This window comes from Podarcis raffonei, chromosome 3, assembly GCF_027172205.1.
Source record: "Podarcis raffonei isolate rPodRaf1 chromosome 3, rPodRaf1.pri, whole genome shotgun sequence".
Taxonomy (NCBI): domain Eukaryota; kingdom Metazoa; phylum Chordata; class Lepidosauria; order Squamata; family Lacertidae; genus Podarcis; species Podarcis raffonei.
In genome coordinates this window covers 1618670-1644856 of record NC_070604.1, presented here as the reverse complement: position 1 = coordinate 1644856, position 26187 = coordinate 1618670, and the positions used below count along the sequence as shown (strand labels likewise).

Below are 26187 nucleotides of genomic sequence, written 5' to 3'. Positions count from 1 at the left end.
GGTTGCTAGGAGGAGGATGTCAGGGAAGAGTTAGAAGTTTTCAGTTTATCAGAGGGAGAAAGCATTCCCCAAGGGGGGAAGGAGAGCAGTGAATCTAATAGAAGGGAGCAAGAGGAACAACAGGGAGGGACCGGCTGTTCACAGGAAAGGCAAGGGTTCAGTTCTAGCTCAGATTCGGAGGAGGGGAGATACAAGCCAGCTCTAGCCAGGAGGTTAGAAAAAAGAGCAGGAAAATGAAGGGAAAGGCGCCTTCGCCATTTTGAGGGTGGCTGGTCATGGAGAAGCAGAGCTCAGAACAACAAAAATACATACAAAACACATACAACAACAAGTATAATTTCAATCCCCTATATTCATAAAACTTACTTTCCTGACCTCCTCATACCTCCCCTTTCTGTATTCCAATCTCTAATTAGTTCAATTCAGCAAATCCTTCCCCTAATTTCTATATAATTTTTAACCTTTCTTTTCTTAATTACATAATCATTACAGCTAAAAACCACTTAATTTCAAAATCAACATCGTTCTAACATTCAGTAATTTTACAATGTTTCTTAAGATAGTCCTTAAATTTCTTCCAATCTTCTTCCGCCGTCTCTTTTCCCTGGTCTCGTATTCTGCCGGTCATTTCTGCCAGTCCCATATAATCTATTTTTATTTATTTATAAATATTTATTAAAATTTTCCATTTTATACAAACAAAAAGAAGAGAAAAAAGCACAAAGAAAAAAGACAATATTAAGAACACCTAATTTTCAAAACCTAGTTTCCAAACCATCGTCCTTTGACTTCCTCGAACCTCCCCTTCTTGTTTTCTAGATCAAATTATTTATCCAGCAAATCCTAATCTCCTAACTTCACAATTAATTAACCCCTTATTTTCTATTCAGCTTCTTAAATTATTGTAACTTAAACCTTATTAAAACAAGAGAAAAAGAAAAAACATTTCTTCCATATTCTTTTACCACAACAGCTAGAAACCCATTAATTTCAATCCAACTCCCTTCAAAATTCAGTAATGTTACAGTATTTCTTTAAATAGTCCTTAAATTTCTTCCAATATTCTTCTGCCGACTCTTCTCCCTGGTCACGGATTCTGCCAGTCATTTCTGCCAATCCCATACAGTCGATCAGCTTCATCTGCCATTCTTCCAGAGTGGGTAGGTCTTGCGTCTTCCAGTGCTTTGCTATAAGTATTCTTGCTGCTGTTGTTGCATACATAAAAAAAGTTCTATCCTTCTTTGGCACCAATTGGCCGACTATGCCCAGGAGAAAGGCCTCTGGTTTCTTCAGGAAGGTATATTTAAATACCTTTTTCATTTCATTATAAATCATCTCCCAGAAGGCCTTAATCCTTGGGCACGTCCACCAAAGGTGAAAGAATGTACCTTCAGTTTCCTTACACTTCCAACATTTATTATCGGGCAAATGATAGATTTTTGCAAGCTTGACTGGTGTCATGTACCACCTATATATCATTTTCATAATATTCTCTCTTAAGGCATTGCATGCCGTAAATTTCATACCGGTGGTCCATAACTGTTCCCAGTCAGCAAACATAATGTTATGACCAATATCTTGTGCCCATTTAATCATTGCAGATTTAACCGTTTCATCCTGCGTATTCCACTGCAACAGCAAGTTATACATTTTTGACAAAATCTTAGTTTTAGGTTCTAACACTTCTGTTTCTAATTTAGATTTTTCCACCTGGAAGCCAATTTTCTTGTCTAGATTGTACGCCTCCATTATCTGATAATAATGTAGCCAGTCCTGCACTTTATTTTTTAGCTTCTCAAAACTCTGTAATTTCAATCTGTCCCCTTCTTGCTCCAAAATTTCCCAATATTTTGGCCAATTGGCCTCCATATTGAGCTTTTTCTGAGCTTTCGCTTCCATTGGCGACAACCACCTTGGGGTTTTGTTTTCCAATAAATCCTTATATCTAATCCAGACATTAAACAGAGATCTCCTAACAATATGGTTTTTGAACGCTTTGTGTGCTTTAACCTTGTCATACCACAAATATGCATGCCACCCAAAAACATTGTTAAAACCTTCTAAGTCCAAAATGTCTGTGTTCTCAAGAAGCAACCACTCTTTCAGCCAGCAAAACGCTGCTGACTCATAATAAAGCTTAAAGTCTGGCAGGGCAAATCCACCCCTTTCTTTTGCATCAGTTAAAATCTTAAATTTTATCCTAGGCTTCTTGCCCTGCCAGACAAATTTAGAAATATCTTTCTGCCACTTCTTGAAACATTCCATCTTGTCCACAATTTGCAATGTTTGAAACAAAAACAACATTCTAGGCAATACATTCATCTTTATAGCTGCAATTCGACCCAGCAAGGAAAGCTTCAGGTTAGACCATATTTCTAGATCCTTTTTCACTTCCGACCAACATTTTTCCAGTCCCATATTACCTTCATCTGCCATTCTTCCATGGTGGGTAGATCTTCTGTCTTCCAATACTTTGTGATGAGTATTCTTGCTGCTGTTGTAGCATACATAAAAAATGTTCTGTCCTTCTTTGACACCAATTGGCCGACCATACCCAGGAGAAAGGCCCCTGGTTTCTTCAAAAAGGTATATTTAAATACCTTTTTCATTTCATTATAAATCACTTCCCAGAAAGCCTTAATCCTTGGGCATGTCCACCAAAGGTGAAAGAATGTACCTTCAGTCTCTTTACATTTCCAACACTTATTATCAGGCAAGTGGTAAATTTTTGCGAGCTTGACTGGGGTCATGTACCACCTATAAATCATTTTCATAATATTTTCTTTTAAGGCATTACATGCCGTAAATTTTATACCGGTGGTCCACAACTGTTCCCAGTCCTCAAACATAATGTTATGACCAATATCTTGTGCCCACTTCATCATAGCTGATTTAACTGTTTCATACTGTGTATTCCATTCCAACAGCAAGTTATACATTTTTGACAAGTTCTTAGTTTTGGATTCTAACAATTCTGTCTCCAATTTTGATTTTTCCACCTGGAAACCAATTTTCCTGTCTAACTTAAAAACCTCCATTATTTGATAATAATGAAGCCAGTCTCGCACTTTATCTTTCAATTTCTCATAACTCTGCAATTTCAGTATATCCCCTTCTTGTTCCAAAATTTCCCAATATTTTGGCCATTTAGACTCCATATTAAGTTTTTTCACAGCCTTTGTCTCCATTGGGGACAACCACCTAGGAGTTTTGTTTTCCAGCAAATCTTTATACCTGATCCAGACATTATACAATGCTTTCCTGACAATATGGTTTTTAAAAGCTTTATGAGCTTTAACCTTGTTGTACCACAAGTATGCATGCCACCCAAAAGTATTATTAAACCCTTCTAGGTCCAAAATATCTGTATTCTCCAGAAGTAGCCAGTCTTTCAACCAGCAGAAAGCTGCTGATTCATAATAAAGTTTAAAATCTGGCAGGGCAAATCCCCCCCTTTCTTTTACATCAGTTAATATCTTGAATTTTATCCTGGGCTTCTTGCCCTGCCAGACAAATTTAGAAATATCTTTCTGCCACTTCTTGATACAGTCCATCTTATCAACAATTTGTAATGTTTGGAACAAAAATAACATTCTAGGCAATACATTCATCTTTATAACTGCAATTCGACCCAACAAGGAAAGCTTCAATTTTGACCAAATTTCTAAATCTTTTTTTACTTCTGTCCAGCATTTTTCATAATTATCTTTAAATAAATTCACATTTTTAGCTGTCATATTAATCCCCAAGTATTTCACTTTCTTAACCACAGTTAAACCTGTCTCATTCTGAAACCTCTCCTTTTCCATAGGTGTTAAATTTTTCTCCAATACCTTAGTTTTAGATTTGTTCAGTTTAAATCCTGCTACTTGGCCAAACTCTTGAATTAGTTCTAAAACCCTTTTGGTACTAGATTCTGGCTCTTGTAACGTAAGTACCAAATCATCTGCAAATGCTCTCAATTTGTATTGTTTAGCTCCGACCTGTACCCTTTTAACCAGCTGATCCCTTCTGATCATATTTAACAAAACCTCCAGGACCGATATAAAAAGTAATGGGGAGATTGGGCACCCCTGACGTGTCCCTTTTTCTATCTTAAACTCTTCCGTAACCACATTATTTACAATTAACTTTGCTTTCTGCTCTGAATATATTGCACCTATACCGTTTTCAAATCCTTGGCCTACCCCCATCCCCTGGAGATTCTTCTTCATAAAACTCCAAGAAATGTTGTCAAAGGCTTTCTCCGCGTCCACAAATATCAAAACTGCTTTAGTATTTATATTCACTTCTAACTTTTCCAAAATGTCTATTATATTCCTTACATTGTCTGACATATGTCTTCTCGGGAGAAAGCCCGCTTGGTCCCTATGAATCTCCTCCATCAAAACTTTTTTCAATCTCTTAGCCAAAATGTCAGCAAAGATTTTGTAATCCACATTTAGTAACGAAATAGGGCGGTAGTTCTTAAGTTGAGTCTTTTCAGTCTCAGTCTTCGGTATAAGTGTAATATAAGTCTCCACTAGGGGGAAAGATTCCAACTTAACTTTGAAATTTTGTAACCAATGTCTCTTTAAAAAACCCCTTTTCTCCTATTAGCCACAGTTTCCAATTTGTCTTCAATACTATTTTATATAGAAGTCCATCCAAAGATACTGTATCTTTACACAGAGTTAATACTACAAACAATCCCAATGTGCTGACAGTCCACCATTCAGTTTCCCTGTCAAGGCAGTCCGACTCCAGAGATCAAGGCAGCGGATATTCTTTTTAAATTCTTTCCTTTCATGCAGGCATAAAAAAAGTTCAATTTCCACCCCCCTCCGCTCCTGCCAAACGGTGGGGAGAAATGCTCATCCAAACGATAGATTACTAATTTCAGAAAAATGTTCACTCTTAAGTTACAGCTTACAGTCACTTTGCTTTAGATTATCTACACAATGGAAAGGCAGACTTCCTTTTTGTACCTTTCCCGTGCTAGTGCCAAAATTCTTGGTATTAATTTCAGTTTAAGTCCGTTAATCCTACTCACGAGTAGTTGCTTTTAAGTCCAAATTCTTGGGAAGAAATCAGCGCTCTCCGATCATGGCAATGCGGCTTCACTCAGCAGGCTGGGTAGACGACCCTCAGCACCGCGCCGCTCACCCGCTGCCGCTCCGAAGCCTTTAAAAAGGCTCCTTTGCGGTTTTGGGGGGGCACAAAAGGTGCCTGCCGGGTCTCCTCGTTCACAGGCTTCCGCGCCTGTGATTTTAAGGGTCCCCGCTTCGCCGTAGCAGTCAGGACCCGAACCCGCTAAGCAGACTTCCCCCGGAGCTCGGGGGAAAATCCGCCATTAATCGCTGGCGCTGACCGGAAGTCTTCCAGTTACTACCTCTTCCATGGTAAGAGGAAATGCAGGGAGAAGAAGAGACACGAGGCGTTGCTTTGTCTGTGGAAAACCAGGGCATCTAGCACGACAATGTCGCAATCGTAAAGGATGGGAGTCTCTATCTGGAACAGACATGGGAGAAGACAATTGCCTGAAGGAACTGCATCAGGGAAACGAATGTCCCCGGCTGGAAATGGGAACTTGCAGCTGGGTGGAGGAACAATAGAAGGCTCTCACGCGGAACCACCTATTCCAGGACTAACGGTGAAGGTGCAACTACAACTACCCAATGGACATAGGTCCAGGTAGAGGCGCTGTTAGACTCAGGAGCGTCAGCAGATTTCATAGACCAGAAATTCATACAGGAACACAAAATCTCTTTGTTACCTTTGAATTTCCCACTACGAGTGAAAACAATTGACGGCAGACCGCTACTGTCAGGAGAAGTGACTTACGAGACTCCACTAATGAGAATGGATATGAGTCATCACTCAGAGACCAGGGCATTTCATGTGACCAAACTAGCTGGGCACCCGATAGTCCTGGGCATGAGTTGGCTCAATCGTCACAATCCAGTGATTGCCTGGCATCAAAGGTCTTTGGTTTTTGGTTCGATCTATTGTATGACACATTGTTTGGGGCAAAAGGGGAAAATCTCAGTGGAAGTAATGGGAACAGAGGTGGAAGGGAAGTTGATGGGGAATGAAAGTGAGATTCCGTCACAATATATTGCTTATCGGGATGTTTTTTGTGAAAAAGAAGCGGATAAACTTCCACCACATAGGCCCTATGATTGCAAGATAGATCTAGTCCCTGGGGCACAGTTGCCACCAAGCAAGATATATGCCATGTCGGAAGTAGAATCTGCAGCATTGAGGGAGTTCCTGCAAAAGAATTTGCAGAGAGGTTTTATTAGCGAGTCCACAGCCTCGGGGGGTGCTCCCGTCTTTTTTGTCAAAAAGAAAGGGGAGGAAGGGGCACCGAGATTAGTATGTGACTTCAGAATCCTTAATAGCCAAATGAAGCCTCGCGTGTGCCCACTGCCACGTATAGATGACCTCTTAGAGAGAGTAAGGTTAGCCAAAGTCTTTACCAAGCTTGATCTACGAGGAGCATATAATCTGATAAGGGTCAGAGAAGGGGATGAGTGGAAAACCAGTTTTTGTACTAAGTATGGTGCATTTGAATTCTTGGTAATGCCTTTTGGCTTGCGAAATGGCTCAGGGGTATTTCAAACCTTCATCAATCACGTCTTGGCAGGTATACTGGATCAGTTCTGTGTCTCTTATTTAGATGACCTCTTAATATATAGTGAAAGTATGGAAGAACATGTAAAACATGTCACGCAGGTGTTAGAGAGATTGAGGACCAACAGGTTATATGTGAAGTTAGAGTAGTGTAAGTTCCACACACAAAAGGTGGAGTTCCTGGGATATTGCATTTCCCACAAAGGGGTGCACATGGACCCCAGTAAAGTTCAGGCAGTGGTGGAATGGGAGGCACCTAAAACTAAGAAAGATCTACAGAGGTTTTTAGGATTTGCTAATTTCTATCATAAATTCATAGGTAATTACTCCAAAATCATAACACCACTGACTGATTGTCCAAGAGGCAAGGGGACATTCAGATGGTCTGAGGAAGCACAGAAGGCCTTTGATAAATTAAAGGCGGTGTTTGCTTCAGAAAAATATCTTATGCACCTAGATCCAAGTAAATGTATGAAGGTAGAAACTGACGCCTCTGATAGGGCTATTGGGGCCATTCTGCTGCAACAGGACAAGGAAGGGGACTAGAGACCCTGTGCATTCTACTCTAGAAAATTAAATCAATCAGATTTAAAAGAACTGGCAGATGTGATCTCAGAACCACTGGCAGTCATCTTTGAGAATTCCTGGAGAACAGGCGAAGTCCCGGCAGACTGGAGGAGGGCAAATGTTGTCCCTATTTTCAAAAAGGGGAAAAGAGAGGACCCAAATAATTACCGCCCAGTCAGTCTGACATCAATACCAGGGAAGATTCTAGAGCAGATCATTAAGCAAACAGTCTGTGAGCACCTAGAAAGGAATGCTGTGATCACCAAAAGTCAGCATGGATTTCTGAAAAATAAGTCATGTCAGACTAACCTGATCTCGTTTTTTGACAGAATTACAAGCCTGGTAGATGAAGGGAACGCAGTGGATGTAGCTTACCTTGATTTCAGCAAGGCATTTGACAAGGTGCCCCATGACATTCTTGTAAAGAAGCTGGTAAAATGTGGTCTTGACTATGCTAGCACTCAGTGGATTTGTAACTGGCTGACTGACCGAACCCAAAGGGTGCTCATCAATGGTTCCTCTTCATCCTGGAGAAGAGTGACTAGTGGAGTGCCACAGGGGTCTGTCTTGGGCCCGGTCTTATTCAACATCTTTATCAACGACTTGGATGATGGACTCAAGGGCATCCTGATCAAATTTGCAGATGACACCAAACTGGGAGGGGTGGCTAACACCCCAGAGGACAGGATCACACTTCAAAACGACCTTGACAGATTAGAGAACTGGGCCAAAACAAACAAGATGAATTTTAACAGGGAGAAATGTAAAGTATTCCACTTGGGCAAAAAAAAATGAGAGGCACAAATACAAGATGGGTGACACCTGGCTTGAGAGCACTACATGTGAAAAGGATCTAGGAGTCTTGGTGGACCACAAACTTGACATGAGCCAACAGTGTGACGCGGCAGCTAAAAAAGCCAATGCAATTCTGGGCTGCATCAATAGGAGTATAGCATCTAGATCAAGGGAAGTAATAGTGCCACTGTATTCTGCTCTGGTCAGACCTCACCTGGAGTACTGTGTCCAGTTCTGGGCACCACAGTTCAAGAAGGACACTGACAAACTGGAACGTGTCCAGAGGAGGGCAACCAAAATGGTCAAAGGCCTGGAAACGATGCCTTATGAGGAGCGGCTAAGGGAGCTGGGCATGTTTAGCCTGGAGAAGAGGAGGTTAAGGGGTGATATGATAGCCATGTTCAAATATATAAAAGGATGTCACATAGAGGAGGGAGAAAGGTTGTTTTCTGCTGCTCCAGAGAAGCGGACACAGAGCAATGGTTCCAAACTACAAGAAAGAAGATTCCACCTAAACATTAGGAAGAACTTCCTGACAGTAAGAGCTGTTTGACAGTGGAATTTGCTGCCAAGGAGTGTGGTGGAGTCTCCTTCTTTGGAGGTCTTTAAGCAGAGGCTTGACAACCATATGTCAGGAGTGCTCTGATGGTGTTTCCTGCTTGGCAGGGGGTTGGACTCGATGGCCCTTGTGGTCTCTTCCAACTCTATGATTCTATGATTCTAGAACAAAACTACACCATATTCAATAAGGAACTTTTAGCTGTGCATGCTGCCTTTAAAGTGTGGAGACATTTTTTGGAAGGGGCGTCACATCAGGTGGTGGTACAAACAGATCATAAGAATTTAGAGTATTGGAGAACTGCTAGACAGCTAAACCAAAGGCAAATTAGGTGGGCGGAGTTTTTTGCCGGGTTTAATTTTAGGATTGAGTACATACCTGGGCATCAAAACGTTCGTGCAGACGCGCTATCGCGCAAACCTGAGTATATGGAAGGAGAAGCACCTCCCAAGTTGCGAGAAATGCTGAGATCGGATCAGTGGGGGTGTGCAGCCGTAGTAGTGGACGGCGGGGAATTCCAGCGATTGACAGTAACAGATGAGTTTGCACAAAAGAAAATGGAGGAACTGAGAAAAGGTAGAGGGGAAGAGGAAGGTTTCAAGGAAAAAGGTGGATTGTTGTACAGGAGAGGGGTGCTGTATGTACCTGCAGGTGAATTAAGAGGTAAAGTGTTGAGGCAACATCATGATAACCCGACTGCAGGACATTTTGGTAGAGAAAAGACCCTGTATCAGATCACACGGCAGTTCTGGTGGCCAAAGTTGAGGGAGGAGGTAACACAATATGTAGGAGGTTGTGAAGTATGTCAACGAGCCAAGGCACCCAGAGCAGCTCCTGCAGGGTTGTTACAACCTATGCCCACGCCGGGAAGGCCTTGGGATGTGGTGTCTATGGATTTTATAACGGATCTACCATCATCACATAGGCATACAGTGATCTTTGTGGTGGTTGACATGCTAACCAAGATGGCGCATTTCATACCATGTGCCAAAATTCCAACCGCGCAGGAAACTGCAAAGATGTTTTTAGATAATATTTTTAGGTTGCATGGTATGCCATCACGAATCATTTCAGATAGAGGGGCCCAATTTACATCACAATTTTGGAGGAGGTTAATGCAGTTACTAGATGTGGAGCTAAGCCTCACGTCGGCGAGACACCCGCAAACCAATGGGGAAGCTGAAAGAACGAATGCAACACTGCAACAATATCTGAGGTGTTATGCTGGTTATCAGCAGAGCGGGTGGTTAGAGAAGTTGAGTCTAGCAGAGTTTGCGTATAATAATGCAATGCATGTATCTACGGGCAGAGCCCCATTTGTGGCAAACTATGGCTTGCACCCAAGGGCATTCCCAGGTCAAGAGGAGCAGTTAGCAGTACCAGCAGCAGAACAAATGATAGAGGAATTGAGGTGCATTCATGAGATATTGAAAGAGGATTTGGAAGAAGCTAAAGAGGCTTACAAGAGAGCTGCAGACAGGCACCGGCGAGTTGGGGAAGAAATCCAAGTAGGGAGCTGGGTATGGCTGTCTACCAAGGGACTACCAATACGAGGGAGGTGTAAAAAGCTAGAACCAAGGAGATTGGGACCTTTCCAAGTAAAGGCTCAAATTAACCTAGTTGCTTTCAAGCTTCATTTGCCTGAAAATATGAGAATACACCCTGTATTTCATAGATCTTTATTGTCAGTGTTTATACCAGCGCATAAGTATCAAATTTCAAGGGAACCACCTCCTTTCCCCACCATGATGGGGGAAGAGGAGGCTGAAGTGGAAGAGATATTAGACTCGAGAATAAGTAGGAGGAAATTACAGTATTTGGTTGCATGGAAAGGGTTAGATGAGTCTGAGAACTCATGGGAACCAGCAGAAAAAATTAACGTTCCAGAATTGCAGAGAGAATTTCATAGAAAATATCCCCACAAGCCAAAACCCCATAACTGGCATCTTCAAGAAATTTTTGAAGAGACAGATAGCGAGCAAGAGGAGTTCATAGGGTTCGGTCCTTCAGAAACAGAGGACAGCGGGGAGGAGGAAGGGGGGCTTAGGGGAGGGGGTGATGTCAGGGAAGAGTTAAGAGTTAGAAGATTCCAGTTTTCCAGAGGGAGAAAGCATTCCCCAAGGGGGGAAGGAGAACAGTGAATCTAATAGAACGGAGCAAGAGGAACAAGAGGGAGGGACCGGCTGTTCCCAGGAAAGGCCAGGGTTCAGTTCTAGCTCAGATTGGGAGGAGGGGAGATACAAGCCAGCTCTAGCCAGGAGGGTAGGAAAAAGAGCGGGCAAACGACGGGAAGGGCGCCTTCGCCATTTTGAGGGTGGCTGGTCATGGAGAAGCAGAGCTCAGAAGTGACTCTGAGGAATAATAGTTAAGAACTGTTTATAAGATTATTTTGTTAATACACAATAAAAAGTTATAAAAGAACAAGAAGCGTTTGTGTGGTGATCTGAAGAGGACAACGACCAGTCCTGACAGAGGAATTGTACAGAAAGAAATGAATGTAAAAATTGTTTCAAGGATTGCAATCACCACCACTTAGGAGTACTATTTGTCAAAACTGAAATGTATTATTGAATATAGAATGAGTAATGACATTATTTTCCTTTTACAAAACACTGTAAAATTGTTGGGCTCAGATAAATGTGCTGGTTAGTAAATACTGTATAGATATATACTGAAGTAAAAGAAAAAAATGGCTTTTTGAGTTACACCTGTTGTAACATTTCTAGTCACATGGTGTGCTACTCCCTTCTGGAAAACGGGAATTCTTGACAATGTAAAACATGCATTAAGGGAAAGGCCCATTCATATTTGTTATCTCTTGGTGGGCTCTAGCTAAAGTTGTTGAATAGAATGTTGTGTAGGGCTCTTCCTTTTTTTATTATTACAGGTAGATAGAAGGTCAGCAGCAGTAGCTTTACCACAGTGGTGGGAAAAGGTGCATCCACTGTAGTTCTTCTGTCTGTGCACCAAGAAGCAAGAGTTACTCCCTGTTCCATCCATAGCAATATCCACAGCAGCATTGTTTAATGCTTTCTTTGTTTTTAACTCTTCTCTGGACCTATGAAGTGCATGCTTCATTTCTGTGCACTTCAACATCATCAGGGCTCTTTTGGGTTGGCACTGATAAACTTTAACAAATAGAAATAGGCTTGTAACTGCACAAGCAGTTCTAGCTCCATAGGATGGTATCCAGTTGCAGTGTTCCACTTGTGCAGCCGATTCCCACTCACAGACACTTGACTTCCCTTCCCTTCCTTCTGCAGTCGGCCTCCGGAGCAGATAGGAGTTTTGGGTGAGGGAGAAGAGAAGAGGGCAAAGTCCTGTCTCATCTCCTAGCATGATGTTTGAAATCTATAGTGATAATAAAGAATAGGATTTCACTGTGGGGTTATGAAATGCCAGAAAAGAGATGTGATAAAAATATACCTCCAAAGCTGGCAGTGTTATTCATGCCCTGTTTGCCTTTTGTCTCCCTTCCCCTTAAAAACACTTCTGGGGTCCTGCAGAGACTAGCCAGCCAGCCAACATGAAATGCCTGCCTAAACAGATAAGTGGCTAAAGCAATAACACAAGCGGAGGTAGACCAGTCTTGCAGGACAAGGAGCTCCACAGCCTGGATTCCAGAGCAGATGCTTAAGGAAGCAAATAAAATTATGACATGGATTGCATAGTATTTAGAATGTAGAAAACATTTATGCACAGTAGTTAGAGATAACGTGAGCAATGCACATGTTCCTTGCATACGCATGCAGCAGTAGGACCTCTCTCACTCTTCCTTGCACACGCCCCACACCTGCACTGCTGGCTTCTTTTTCTTTCAGCGGTTGATCAGTCTAGCAGTGAGGTGACCATTTTTCTGTTAGGAAGAAAATGCCCAACAGGCATATTATAAATTGCCCTAACGTCAACTGTTAACTAAGATAACTTCAGACTGTTAACTAGTGGTCAGGTGTTACAGTGGAATACTGAAAAAGCAAGCTGCCTTCAACCTAATAAATTGTCTGTTCATAGATTGAGTCAGCTGTAAAAAAGACAGCATGGAGGGAAGCCTTGAAATCTGGCAATACTGCTTGGGAGTTGTCATTTTGCACTGCAATCGGTAACCCTATAGCTTCATTTTAAATTGCTTATGGCTTGCAGTGTGACATCTTAGAAAAATAATGCACATTCTCTGTTTCAGAAAAAAATGAAACTACTTGCAACTTAAATGGCTTTGATATTGGTTCCAAATGCATGGTGTGGTCTGGCATTCATTGGTACAAGGCTCAGATTTTAGGCGTATCTGCTGAAGGTACAAAGGTAAGTCAGCTTGAATATGGTGAATAAATTTGCCACATGTAACTAGATCTTGTTATGTCAATGATACTTGTCCATTAAGGTGCCCTATAAAAGTTACGTCTGTAAAGATTGCATTCTTTTTACATAAAGGTTTTGAATCTTTCAAGTGGAAATGAAGAGGTAGTAAGTCCTATCAATGTTTGGAATCGGATTCCTGAACAGGATGCAAGTCCAACTGAGGTAAAGTATTTTCTAAAATGCTAAGTTGCTTTATTTTAATTATTTAAAAACATTTTCATTAGAACCCAAGAGCAGTAAGACACAAAACCCAGAAAGAATTGTACGGTATAATACAAACCAAAACAATGGAATTCTTAAATCCAAAGGTAGTCAATAATAATAATAATAGAGAAAATCCAGACCTATTACTGGGGTTGTGCAAAAAGTTACACAGAGCAAAATGAATATCATTGTTGAAAAAGACAGTAGTACATAATAAATAAAGTTACACATCTCTCCAAATAAAATCCTACTTTGTGCAACCATATGTTGGTCTTGTCATCTAAGTCTCAAAAAGCCACCAAGTGGCTGCAAAGTCTTGTGGGTCAGCCTCCCCCCCCCTCAATGGCTCACAGATGATGAGATATTATAGAAAGATTTTTGAGCCAAATGTCCAGGGAAAAAGTTGAGACATCCTTCCAACCCTGAGCCATTACCAGATGGCGGCAACCAAAATATGGAACATTAGAAGTTTACAAATTGCATTAACATTTTCATTGACAAACGTAGAAAGTAAATATAAACTGGAGTCCATCATTAACCTTTCTCCTGTAAACTGTCAAATTCCCTGCACTAATGAAACCCCAAATTTATGAACATAGTTACAGTCCTGCCACAAATGCTTGTAAGTCCACCATTCAGCCTTTAAGGGTGGCGGCGAACAGATTGAGGTTGAATCCTGGCAAGACAGAAGTACTGTTTAGGGGGGACGGGGTGGGCAGGTGTGGGGGACTCCTTGGTCCTGAATGGGGTAACTGTGCCCCTGAAGGATCAGGTATGCAGCCTGGGAGTCATTTTGGACTCACATCTGTCCATGGAGGCACAGGTTAATTCTGTGTCCAGGGCAACTGTCTACCAGCTCCACCTGGTACGCAGGCTAAGACCCTACCTGCCCGCAGACTGTCTGGCCAGAGTGGTGCATGCTCTAGTTATCTCCCGCTTAGACTACTGCAATGCACTCTACGTGGGGCTACCTTTGAAGGTGACTCAGAAACTGTAGAATCCAGAATGCGGCAGCTAGACTGGTGACTGGGAGTGGCCATTAGGACCATATAACATCGGTCCTGAGAGATCTGCATTGGCTCCCAGTACATTTCCGAGCACAATTCAAAGTGTTGGTGCTGACCTTTAAAGCCCTAAACGGCCTCAGTCCTGTATACCTGAAGGAGCGTCTCCACCCTCATCATTCAAGCCTTGACACTGAGGTCCAACTCTGAGGGCCTTCTGGCGGTTCCCTCATTGCGAGAAGTGAGGTTACAGGGAACCAGGCAGAGGGCCTTCTCAGTAGTGGCGCCCACCCTTTGGAACGCCCTCCCATCAGATTTCAAGGAAATAAGCAACTATCCTATTTTTAAAAGACATCTGAAGGCAGCCCTGTTTAGGGAAGTTTTTAATATTTAATGCTGTATTGTTTTTAATATTCGATTGGGAGCCTCCCAGAGTGGCTGGGGAAACTCAGCCAGCTGGGCGGGGTATAAATAATATATTATTATTATTATTATTATTATTATTATTATTATTATTATTATTATTGATAGCCTGAGATAATCCCAGGTATCTTGACCGCTTGTGTTTGGGGCATAGAATTGGTCTTCCCCATTGTGATGTGCATTCGGCTAGAAATAGGCAGCCCCTCCTGCAGGCTCTTTTTCTGACTTCTGATTCCACCAGGGAGCAGGAAAGTGCAAGTGTGCTATGCTTCTGAAGCATGCAGTGAACCTATTAGAGCATAGGACACTGTTAGAGCCAACAAAGAGTACCATGTACAAGTATTGTAAGTCTCCTGCTTGGCTTTGCCCTCTGGCTCTCAGCCTGAATGTCCTCTGCCCCATATATCCATTTCAAATCCTTTTCCTCTTCCTCCCTCAAACTAGTGGCTGTCTTTTGCAGTAAGAACGCTCCACTGCCTAGACCAAGCAGAATGATGGGTTGTAGCCAACAAAATTGTTTCATTAGCACAAGGACCTCTGCTTGTGTAACCTAATTTTCCCTTTCTCTCCTCCGTGTGCCACCAGATTTGTTTTGGGAACCCCCCCAATCCTCTGCAGCAGATGGGGGGGGGCTGCAGAGAGAGGACGGGGATGTTCAGTTGTGCAAGCAGAAGTCCTTGCATTAATATAATTTTAACCAACAAAGTTGCCCCATGTTAGCAGTAGCTCACACCTTGTACTCATTTCTCCTCTCACTCATGTCCAGCAATAATTCCTCCTTTTTTCTGCGCTAGCAGGGGTGAGGCTCAGAGAGTTCATTATAGAGGCAGGATGATGTGAAAGTATCAGAACCCTTTTTCTTCCTTTTTCAATATCTTGCACAGTGGTGTAAGGAAAACATGACCTGGCCATTGAATGCTGAGGGTAAAAACTTGTTTCTATCTATATTTTATCCCATTTTCCTTCTCAGATGCTTCTCTTCTTTCTGCCCTAATCTATACCCTTAATGTCTATCCTGGAATTAAGCATTTGGAATAGCCTTGCTGATGAAGAATCAACATGGCTTCTGCAATAATAAATAGGATATTGCTTCTCTGTAAGTGTTTTTTGTGAAGTGTGTTGGTGTTGTAACATAACTGCTTGTTGTGTGAAAAACTAGAACCTTATTCAATAATGTACATTATTTGTTAATTGAAAAGACTTGAGCTTATGCCTTGTTATTTCAGTAAAGTTCTTTTGAAGCAAGTTTTGTTTAGGAAACTGATTCAGAGTTTAGGAAGAACATTTTTGTTGCTGAGTGCTGGTTTCTAACAACGGCTTACTGCCAGTTCTCCCCTGTAACAGAAGCCCTTGCATAAATGAGTAAAATGAGGAGCGCTCTCTTTATTTTGCACTTGTCAGTGAATTGTAGTTCAGTATTATCTTACAATACCATTAAGCAATACATTGGAAAGAGATATCAAGATATTATTTTGTTCTTGAGATAATTCTTTCCCCTCCCTTTCACTACAGATATTAGACAACAAAAGGGATACTGTGTATTCAACTGTCAAGCCACCCGTTGGCACAGAAGGTAAGATATTTAGAAAATGTTTGAATAATATCTAATCTTCTATGTGTATCGTATATTTAATCCTTGCCTCACTTCACTTCCCTCTTGCTGCTGATTACGGTCATTTTGCAAGTCTTCTTTTCATGCAGCTAGAATTCTGTGAGGGAAGAGTGAGGCTTGCTAGCTAGCGGCAGCCTCTCGTGCTGCCAGCCCTGCCTCCCTTCGTGCTTTGGAGGGCAAGCGTCCGCGTGGCTGAGAGAGGCCCAGGATATCATGGCCTCCATGTGGGACTGAACCCCATTCATGTAGCACATACTTTGGAGCTAGTGCTTTGTTTTGTCCTGGCTGGGATGGTGGCTGCCTGGCTATGGAGGGGCAGCGCATGGTCCCTTTGTCATATAATTTCAACTATCTGGTTGTATTTAGATTCACAGGGCCTCCCGAACACCTCAGAGGTGTGGGATGTGAAGCATGGCTTTGTCCCTCACGAACCTATTAAAAGTTCTTTGAGAGTGTCAACAAGAACATAGAGGTGATCCAGTTGACACAGCATACCTGGAATGTCTAAAAGCTTTTGAGAAAATACCTTACCCAAAGAAACCTGAGGAAGCTTATGGTTGGCAGCTGTCTGTCTCGAGAGACAATGCAGTGCACCTCCCGGGGCTGAAAAAAGAGGAGGAGAGAAGCAAAGCATAAACTTTGGAGCGGCATGCATCAGCATGGCACTCATTTTCCTGCAGCAGAGGAGAAGATCCCTGGATGAGTTGTCCCTCCCATTATAAAGGGACCACAGTGATATATCCCATCCATAGAATCATAGAATCATAGATTTGGAAGAGACCACAAGGGCCATCGAGTCCAACCCCCTGCCAAGCAGGAAACACCATCAGAGCACTCCTGACATATGGTTGTCAAGCCTCTGCTTAAAGACCTCCAAAGAAGGAGACTCCACCACACTCCTTGGCAGCAAATTCCACTGTCAAACAGCTCTTACTGTCAGGAAGTTCTTCCTAATGTTTAGGTGGAATCTTCTTTCTTGTAGTTTGGATCCATTGCTCTGTGTCCGCTTCTCTGGAGCAGCAGAAAACAACCTTTCTCCCTCCTCTATGTGACATCCTTTTATATATTTGAACATGGCTATCATATCACCCCTTAACCTCCTCTTCTCCAGGCTAAACATGCCCAGCTCCCTTAGCCGTTCCTCATAAGGCATCGTTTCCAGGCCTTTGACCATTTTGGTTGCCCTCCTCTGGACACGTTCCAGTTGGTCAGTGTCCTTCTTGAACTGTGGTGCCCAGAACTGGACACAGTACTCCAGGTGAGGTCTGACCAGAGCAGAATACAGTGGCACTATTACTTCCCTTGATCTAGATGCTATACTCCTATTGATGCAGCCCAGAATTGCATTGGCTTTTTTAGCTGCCACGTCACACTGTTGGCTCATGTCAAGTTTGTGGTCCACCAAGACTCCTAGATCCTTTTCACATGTAGTGCTCTCAAGCCAGGTGTCACCCATCTTGTATTTGTGCCTCTCATTTTTTTTGCCCAAGTGCAATACTTTACATTTCTCCCTGTTAAAATTCATCTTGTTTGTTTTGGCCCAGTTCTCTAATCTGTCAAGGTCGTTTTGAAGTGTGATCCTGTCCTCTGGGGTGTTAGCCACCCCTCCCAGTTTGGTGTCATCTGCAAATTTGATCAGGATGCCCTTGAGTCCATCATCCAAGTCGTTGATAAAGATGTTGAATAAGACCGGGCCCAAGACAGAACCCTGTGGCACCCCACTAGTCACTCTTCTCCAGGATGAAGAGGAACCATTGATGAGCACCCTTTGGGTTCGGTCAGTCAGCCAGTTACAAATCCACTGAGTGGTAGCATAGTCAAGACCGCATTTTACCAGCTTCTTTACAAGAATGTCATAGAATCATAGAATCATAGAATCATAGAATCATAGAATCATAGAGTTGGAAGAGACCACAAGGGCCATCGAGTCCAACCCCCTGCCAAGCAGGAAACACCATCAGAGCACTCCTGACATATGGTTGTCAAGCCTCTGCTTAAAGACCTCCAAAGAAGGAGACTCCACCACACTCCTTGGCAGCAAATTCCACTGTCGAACAGCTCTTACTGTCAGGAAGTTCTTCCTAATGTTTAGGTGGAATCTTCTTTCTTGTAGTTTGGATCCATTGCTCCGTGTCCTCTTCTCTGGAGCAGCAGAAAACAACCTTTCTCCCTCCTCTATGTGACATCCTTTTATATATTTGAACATGGCTATCATATCACCCCTTAACCTCCTCTTCTCCAGGCTAAACATGCCCAGCTCCCTTAGCCGTTCCTCATAAGGCGTCGTTTCCAGGCCTTTGACCATTTTGGTTGCCCTCCTCTGGACACGTTCCAGTTTGTCAATGTCCTTCTTGAACTGTGGTGCCCAGAACTGGACACAGTACTCCAGGTGAGGTCTGACCAGAGCAGAATACAGTGGCACTATTACTTCCCTTGATCTAGATGCTATACTCCTATTGATGCAGCCCAGAATTGCATTGGCTTTTTTAGCTGCCGCGTCACACTGTTGGCTCATGTCAAGGTTGTGGTCAACCAAGACTCCTAGATCCTTTTCACATGTAGTGCTCTCAAGCCAGGTGTCACCCATCTTGTATTTGTGCCTCTCATTTTTTTTGCCCAAGTGCAATACTTTACATTTCTCCCTGTTAAAATTCATCTTGTTTGTTTTGGCCCAGTTCTCTAATCTGTCAAGGTCGTTTTGAAGTGTGATCCTGTCCTCTGGGGTGTTAGCCACCCCTCCCAGTTTGGTGTCATCTGCAAATTTGATCAGGATGCCCTTGAGTCCATCATCCAAGTCGTTGATAAAGATGTTGAATAAGACCGGGCCCAAGACAGAACCCTGTGGCACCCCACTAGTCACTCTTCTCCAGGATGAAGAGGAACCATTGATGAGCACCCTTTGGGTTCGGTCAGTCAGCCAGTTACAAATCCACTGAGTGGTAGCATAGTCAAGACCGCATTTTACCAGCTTCTTTACAAGAATATCATGGGGCACCTTGTCAAATGCCTTGCTGAAATCAAGGTAGGCTACATCCACTGCGTTCCCTTCATCTACCAGGCTTGTAATTCTGTCAAAAAACGAGATCAGGTTAGTCTGACATGACTTATTTTTCAGAAATCCATGCTGACTATTGGTGATCACAGCATTCCTTTCTAGGTGCTCACAGACTGTTTGCTTAATGATCTGCTCCAGAATCTTCCCTGGTATTGATGTCAGACTGACTGGGCGGTAATTATTTGGGTCCTCTCTTTCCCCCTTTTTGAAAATAGGGACAACATTTGCCCTCCTCCAGTCTGCCGGGACTTCACCTTTTCTCCAGGAATTCTCAAAGATGACTGCCAGTGGTTCTGAAATCACATCTGCCAGTTCTTTTAATACTCTTGGATGCAGTTCATGTGGCCCTGGAGACTTGAATACATCTAGACTAGCCAAGTATTCTTGTACTATCTCCTTAGTTATTCTGGGCTGTGTTTCCTCTGCTGAATCATTTGCTCCAAATTCTTCAGGTCGGGCATTGTTTTCTTTATCGGAGAAGACTGAGGCAAAGAAGGCATTGAGGAGTTCAGCCCTTTCTGTGTCCCCTGTTTGCATTTCACCATCTTCTCCTCTGAGTGACCCTACTGTTTCTTTGTTCTTCCTTTTGCTACGAACATACCCATAAAAGCCTTTTTTGTTGCTTTTAACCTCTCTAGCAAGCCTGAGTTCATTCTGTGCTTTAGCTTTTCTGACTTTGTGTCTACACGTGCTGGCTATTTGTTTGAATTCCTCTTTGGTGGTTTCCCCCCTTTTCCATTTTTTGTACACATCCTTTTTTAATCTTAACTCAGTTAAAAGTTCTTTAGATAGCCACCCTGGCTTCTTTAGGCACCTTCCATGTTTCCGTCTCATTGGTATTGCCTGAAGTTGTGCTTTTACTATCTCCCTCTTAACAAACTCCCAGCCATCATGAACTCCCTTTCCTTTTAGTATTACTGTCCATGGGATCTCACCAAGCACTTCCCTAAGTTTTATGAAGTCGGCTTTCTTAAAGTCGAGAAATTGAGTCCTAGTATGCTTGGCTGCTCCTTTCCGCTGTATAGTAAACTTCAGAAGAGCATGATCACTCGCGCCTAATGATCCTTCCACTACTACCCCACTAACCAGGTCATCAACATTGGTTAGGACCAGATCTAAAATGGCTGTTCCTCTTGTTGCTTCTCCCACTTTCTGGACAATGAAGTTGTCTGCAAGGCCAGTGAGGAATCTGTTTGACCTTATGCTCTTGGCTGAGTTTGACATCCAACAAATATCCGGGTAATTGAAGTCCCCCATTACTACTATCTCCCTTCCTTTTGCATGCTTGGCCATCTGTTCCAGGAAGGCATCATCTATGTCCTCCGTTTGGCTTGGGGATCTATAGTAAACTCCCACAATGAGGTCACTGTTATTCTTCTCTCCCTTAATTTTGACCCAAATGCTCTCAGTTTGGCTTTGAGGTTCTAAATCTTGGATCTCTTCACAGGTATACACATCCCTGACATATAACGCCACTCCTCCTCCTTTCTTGTCTGGTCTGTTTCTCTGAAATAGATTGTATCCCTCCATTATTACATTCCAATCGTGGGACTTATCCCACCAGGTTTCAGTGATTCCTATTATGTCATATTTAGTTTGCTGTACCAAGAGCTCAAGCTCATCTTGTTTATTTCCCATACTTTGCGCATTAGTGTACAGACATTGAAGTCCATTAATCATTCCCCCGTGTCTCTTATTTAAGGATTTTTTCCTCCCACCACTAGGTCTGCATGCTGTTTGCTCCATTCGGTCTATGACATTTGGATGATCATCTTCATCAATTGATAGACTCCTACCTTCAGGAGCACTGTCTCCCTCCCCCACATTAGTCAGTTTAAAGCCCTCCTGATGAGGTTTCTGAGATTTTTTGCAAAAACATTCCTCCCAACCGTTGTGAGGTGCAGCCCATCGCTTGCCAGAAGTCCATCTTCAAGAAACTGCATTCCGTGATCTAAGAATCCAAACCGTTCCTGTTTACACCATTTGCGAAGCCAGTTGTTCACTTCCACTATTTTTCCCTCTCTCCCTGGGCCACGTCGTTCAACTGGGAGGACAGATGAGATGACAATTTGTGCATTTAATTGCTTCAATTTCCTGCCCAGAGCCTCGTAATCTCTTTTGATCTTCTGGAGGCTATTGCTTGCAGTGTCATTGGTTCCCACATGAACCAAGAGGAAGGGGTATTTGTCAGTGGGTTTTATGATTCCTTGCAGTCGTTCAGTTACATCTTGGATCTTAGCCCCGGGGAGACAGCACACTTCCCGAGACATCTTGTCAGGCCCACAGATCACTGCTTCTGTTCCCCTCAGTAGGGAATCCCCTATCACCACTACACGCCTCCTCTTAGGTCTGGTCGGGGTTCTTCCGTGAGCTGTCTGTTCCAAGGTCGCCTGCACATTCCCTGAGGACTGCCTTTGCTGCTCGTCTTCATATACCTGATCGACTGTAATGAGGGAGAGGTCCTCAAATGGAGTCTGCTCTTCGTCTTCCATGCTAGGGGAAAGGACCTCAAAGCGATTGCGTATTTCTAAACAATCAGAGCGAACCCTGGGCCTCCTACTTCTTTGAGTCACGTTTCTCCATATATCTGGCTCCTGTGTTGGTGAACTAGCCTCCTCAGGGGAGTCCCCTGTCTCCTCCTTGGTGGAGACGGTGTGCTCTGTTGCTTCCAAGAAGAGCTCCAGCTCTCTAATTCTTTGGAGCGTAGCTACACGTTCCTCCAGTTGCTGGACTTTGTCTTTTAAGAGGGCAATCAACAGGCAATTGCTGCAGGTAAAGCTGCCTGCAACCTTTGGCAAGATGGCAAACATTGCGCAGGAACCACAGGCGACTGCAGCTGTTCCCTCACCCTCCATCTTGAGAAGGTGTCGTTGGGGGTGACTACAGCGGTCCTCCATCATAAAAAGTGTGAAGACAGGACAAATAAATCCCCCCAAATAAACCTATATCTCCCCCAACAAACGTTTGAGACTAGCTCCCCTAAATCTAAAAGATGGATCAAACTGCGCGCGCCGCTAGAGAAAGCAGCTAATCAGCCACAAGAAACTCACTCAAGAAAACCCTTTTTGTTCCTTCTTCAGCTGCTGCCCTACAAGCTCACTGAACATCTGTGGTAGATCACTGGTAGATCACTGGCTCCCCCCAAAGAAGCTCAACAAGTTTGACCTGAACCCCCCAAAAGGGCATAGATCACTGCTAGTCTTTAACTCTGTGAGTAGATCGCAGTCTCTTGGGAGTCAGCCACCCCTGTACTATAGAATTCACTACTGCAAGTTGTAGTTATAGCCAATAACTTTGGTGACTTAGAAAGTTCTTGGAAAATGAATGAATGTTTCAAAGCAAGTTGGGGACAATTCCCCACTGGGGCAACTCAGTGGGGTTGCAGAAATAAATAAATAAACTTCCTAAAAGCTGCCTCGCTCCCCCGAAACCCAGCCCATGTGAACTTGGCATGCTTTGTAGCTACAAAATGCTGGCTGACCATTAGGTAGATGGGAGGGGAGAGAATGGGGCACCTTGTCAAATGCCTTGCTGTGTCATGGGGCACCTTGTCAAATGCCTTGCTGAAATCAAGGTAGGCTACATCCACTGTGTTCCCTTCATCTACCAGGCTTGTAATTCTGTCAAAAAACGAGATCAGGTTAGTCTGACATGACTTATTTTTCAGAAATCCATGCTGACTATTGGTGATCACAGCATTCCTTTCTAGGTGCTCACAGACTGTTTGCTTAATGATCTGCTCCAGAATCTTCCCTGGTATTGATGTCAGACTGACTGGGCAGTAATTATTTGGGTCCTCTCTTTTCCCCTTTTTGAAAATAGGGACAACATTTGCCCTCCTCCAGTCTGCCGGGACTTCGCCTGTTCTCCAGGAATTCTCAAAGATGACTGCCAGTGGTTCTGAGATCACATCTGCCAGTTCTTTTAATACTCTTGGATGCAGTTCATCTGGCCCTGGAGACTTGAATACATCTAAACTAGCCAAGTATTCTTGTACTATCTCCTTAGTTATTCTGGGCTGTGTTTCCTCTGCTGAATCATTTGCTCCAAATTCTTCAGGTCGGGCATTATTTTCTTTATCGGAGAAGACTGAGGCAAAGAAGGCATTGAGGAGTTCAGCCCTTTCTGTGTCCCCTGTTTGCATTTCACCATCTTCTCCTCTGAGTGACCCCACTGTTTCTTTGTTCTTCCTTTTGCTACGAACATACCCATAAAAGCCTTTTTTGTTGCTTTTAACCTCTCTAGCAAGCCTGAGTTCATTCTGTGCTTTAGCTTTTCTGACTTTGTGTCTACACGTGCTGGCTATTTGTTTGAATTCCTCTTTGGTGGTTTCCCCCCTTTTCCATTTTTTGTACACATCCGTTTTTAATCTTAACTCAGTTAAAAGTTCTTTAGATAGCCACCCTGGCTTCTTTAGGCACCTTCCATGTTTCCGTCTCATTGGTATTGCCTGAAGTTGTGCTTTTACTATCTCCCTCTTAACAAACTCCCAGCCATCATGAACTCCCTTTCCTTTTAGTATTACTGTCCATGGGATCTCACCCAGCACTTCCCTAAGTTTTATGAAGTCGGCTTTCTTAAAGTCAAGAAATTGAGTCCTAGTATGCTTGGCTGCTCCTTTCCGCTGTATAGTAAACTTCAGAAGAGCATAATCACTCGCGCCTAATGATCCTTCCACTTCTACCCCACTAACCAGGTCATCAACATTGGTTAGGACCAGATCTAAAATGGCTGTTCCTCTTGTTGCTTCTCCCACTTTCTGGACAATGAAGTTGTCTGCAAGGCCAGTGAGGAATCTGTTTGACCTTATGCTCTTGGCTGAGTTTGACATCCAACAAATATCCGGGTAATTGAAGTCCCCCATTACTACTATCTCCCTTCCTTTTGCATGCTTGGCCATCTGTTCCAGGAAGGCATCATCTATGTCCTCCGTTTGGCTTGGGGATCTATAGTAAACTCCCACAATGAGGTCACTGTTATTCTTCTCTCCCTTAATTTTGACCCAAATGCTCTCACTTTGGCTTTGAGGTTCTAAATCTTGGATCTCTTCACAGGTATACACATCCCTGACATATAACGCCACTCCTCCTCCTTTCTTGTCTGGTCTGTTTCTCTGAAATAGATTGTATCCCTCCATTATTACATTCCAATCGTGGGACTTATCCCACCAGGTTTCAGTGATGCCTATTATGTCATATTTAGTTTGCTGTACCAAGAGCTCAAGCTCATCTTGTTTATTTCCCATGCTTTGCACATTAGTGTACAGACATTGAAGTCCATTGGAGCCCCTCCTCTGTTGCAGGAATATAGAATGTGGGATTCAGCATGATAAATTAATTTTCTGCAGGGGGTGGGGAGGATTTGCTTCGCTCGCCCAGCAGTTGGAGTGGGGAGAAGTGCTGTTGTCAGAACTGTGAAGCAGTTGGCAGGGAGGCCAAGGTCTACGTCTCCCCTGTGCTTTTGTTTCTTTGCTTTCATCTCTGCTCAGTCTTGATTGTTGCCTTGTCATTCTCGGGTACTATTCTGTTAGCTGTGGAACTTGTGAACGAGAGTGCTCTCCCACTCTGTTTTGCTGGATTTTCAGACCAGTAGAATTAAATTTATTGGAACTGGTCATATGAATAAAGTCCCTCATTATTTGACAACTGATATCAGAAAAATTGTCTCTTTACAGCTGTTGCTCCTGGCAGATTAACGTCTGTAAAGGAAATGTGTATTTAATACACTTGAGAGCACGCACAACCCTCTATGGTATAAATGGTTAACTTGCCTGTATATCCTACAGTGGAGGAAGTGAGTGGCGTTTCAGATGGCAGTGCTGATCTTCCTGCTTTGTGGATATTGCACTAAATTGCACCTAAGAGATGGAGGAGTCTTGCACACAAGGCTGTTCTGTTTTTGGCATTGATGACAAGCGTTTAATGGGCATGTCCTCTTCCAACCAGGAGAATGCAACTTCTGAGTCTTTAAAATATGTTCCACTCAAGTATGTTCATTTTCTAATGGTACCCTTTGGCAAACCTCAAATATGTGTTCATTATCTTTAATGTTAAAGTTTGTTTAAGCTTTGGAGCATCTTTGTAAAAGAAATACTCTTCCTTGCGTATTTTGAGTGCACTTCCATTCAAACCAACTTTTTTTTAAGCCTTAGCTGTATGAAAGGCTTTGTTTCCTTACTTTTTTGTTTTGTTTAATGAAACAAGAATAAAGTTTATAGTGTGGGTAGTATTCATTCTTGCCGTTTCATTTTCCTGCTTCACAGATGGTGTGTTATCTCAGCCATTATAAATAGGCTACATGCATAGTGCGTGAGAGCCAGTGTGGTGCAGTGGTTAAGAGCGGTAGACTCGTAATCTGGGGAACCGGGTTCGCGTCTCCGCTCCTCCACATGCAGCTGCTGGGTGACCTTGGGCTAGTTACACTTCTATGAAGTCTCTCAGCCCCACTCACCTCACAGAGTGTTTGTTGTGGGGGAGGAAGGGAAAGGAGAATGTTAGCCGCTTTGAGACTCCTTAAAGGGAGTGAAAGGCGGGATATCAAATCCAAACAACAACTCCTCCTCCTCCTCCTCCTCCTCCTCCTCCTCCTCCTCCTCCTCTTCTTCTTCTTCTTCTTCTCCCTTGCAGAAGATGTCTGTTCCACAGAGATGTGGAACTATGCTAAACCTTGTAATATAACTTATAATACTGTATATAGTGGTACCTTAGGTTAAGTACTTAATTCGTTCCAGAGGTCCGTGCTTAACCTGAAACTGTTCTTAACCTGAAGCACCACTTTAGCTAATGGGGCCTCCTGCTGCTGCTGCGCCGCCGGAGCACGATTTCTGTTCTTATTCTGAAGCAAAGTTCTTAACCCGAGGTACTATTTCTGAGTTAGTGGAGTCTGTAACCTGAAGCGTATGTAACCCGAGGTACCACTGTATAGGATTTTTGTACAACAATGCAGAGTTAGGGGTATGGTAGGTGGGGATCAGTCTGCCCAGTTTGCAGTGGGTTTA

At 43.1% G+C, this 26187-nt stretch overlaps 1 protein-coding gene across 4 annotated transcripts in view; it reads left to right on the top strand.

The window, feature by feature from the left end:
- The window catches only part of TDRD6 (tudor domain containing 6), a 31814-nt gene extending 6392 nt beyond the window's left edge, over nt 1–25422 (top strand). Inside the window, exons 2-5 of one of the 4 annotated variants that reach the window (XR_008329320.1) lie at nt 12717–12835; nt 12965–13054; nt 15494–15619; nt 16036–16096. Coding sequence is in view for 3 of the 4 variants with exons in the window: in XM_053380271.1 (XP_053236246.1) it covers nt 12717–12835; nt 12965–13054; nt 16036–16096; nt 16502–16605 (374 nt within the window). In the remaining variant the exon portion in view is untranslated. Of the gene's footprint in view, nt 1–12547; nt 12636–12716; nt 12836–12964; nt 13055–15493; nt 15620–16035; nt 16097–16501; nt 16879–24864 lie in introns of those variants that run through there. The other 3 variants (XM_053380272.1, XM_053380271.1, XM_053380273.1) reach the window with 3 other exon arrangements.
- Nucleotides 25423–26187: the final 765 nt, after the last annotated feature.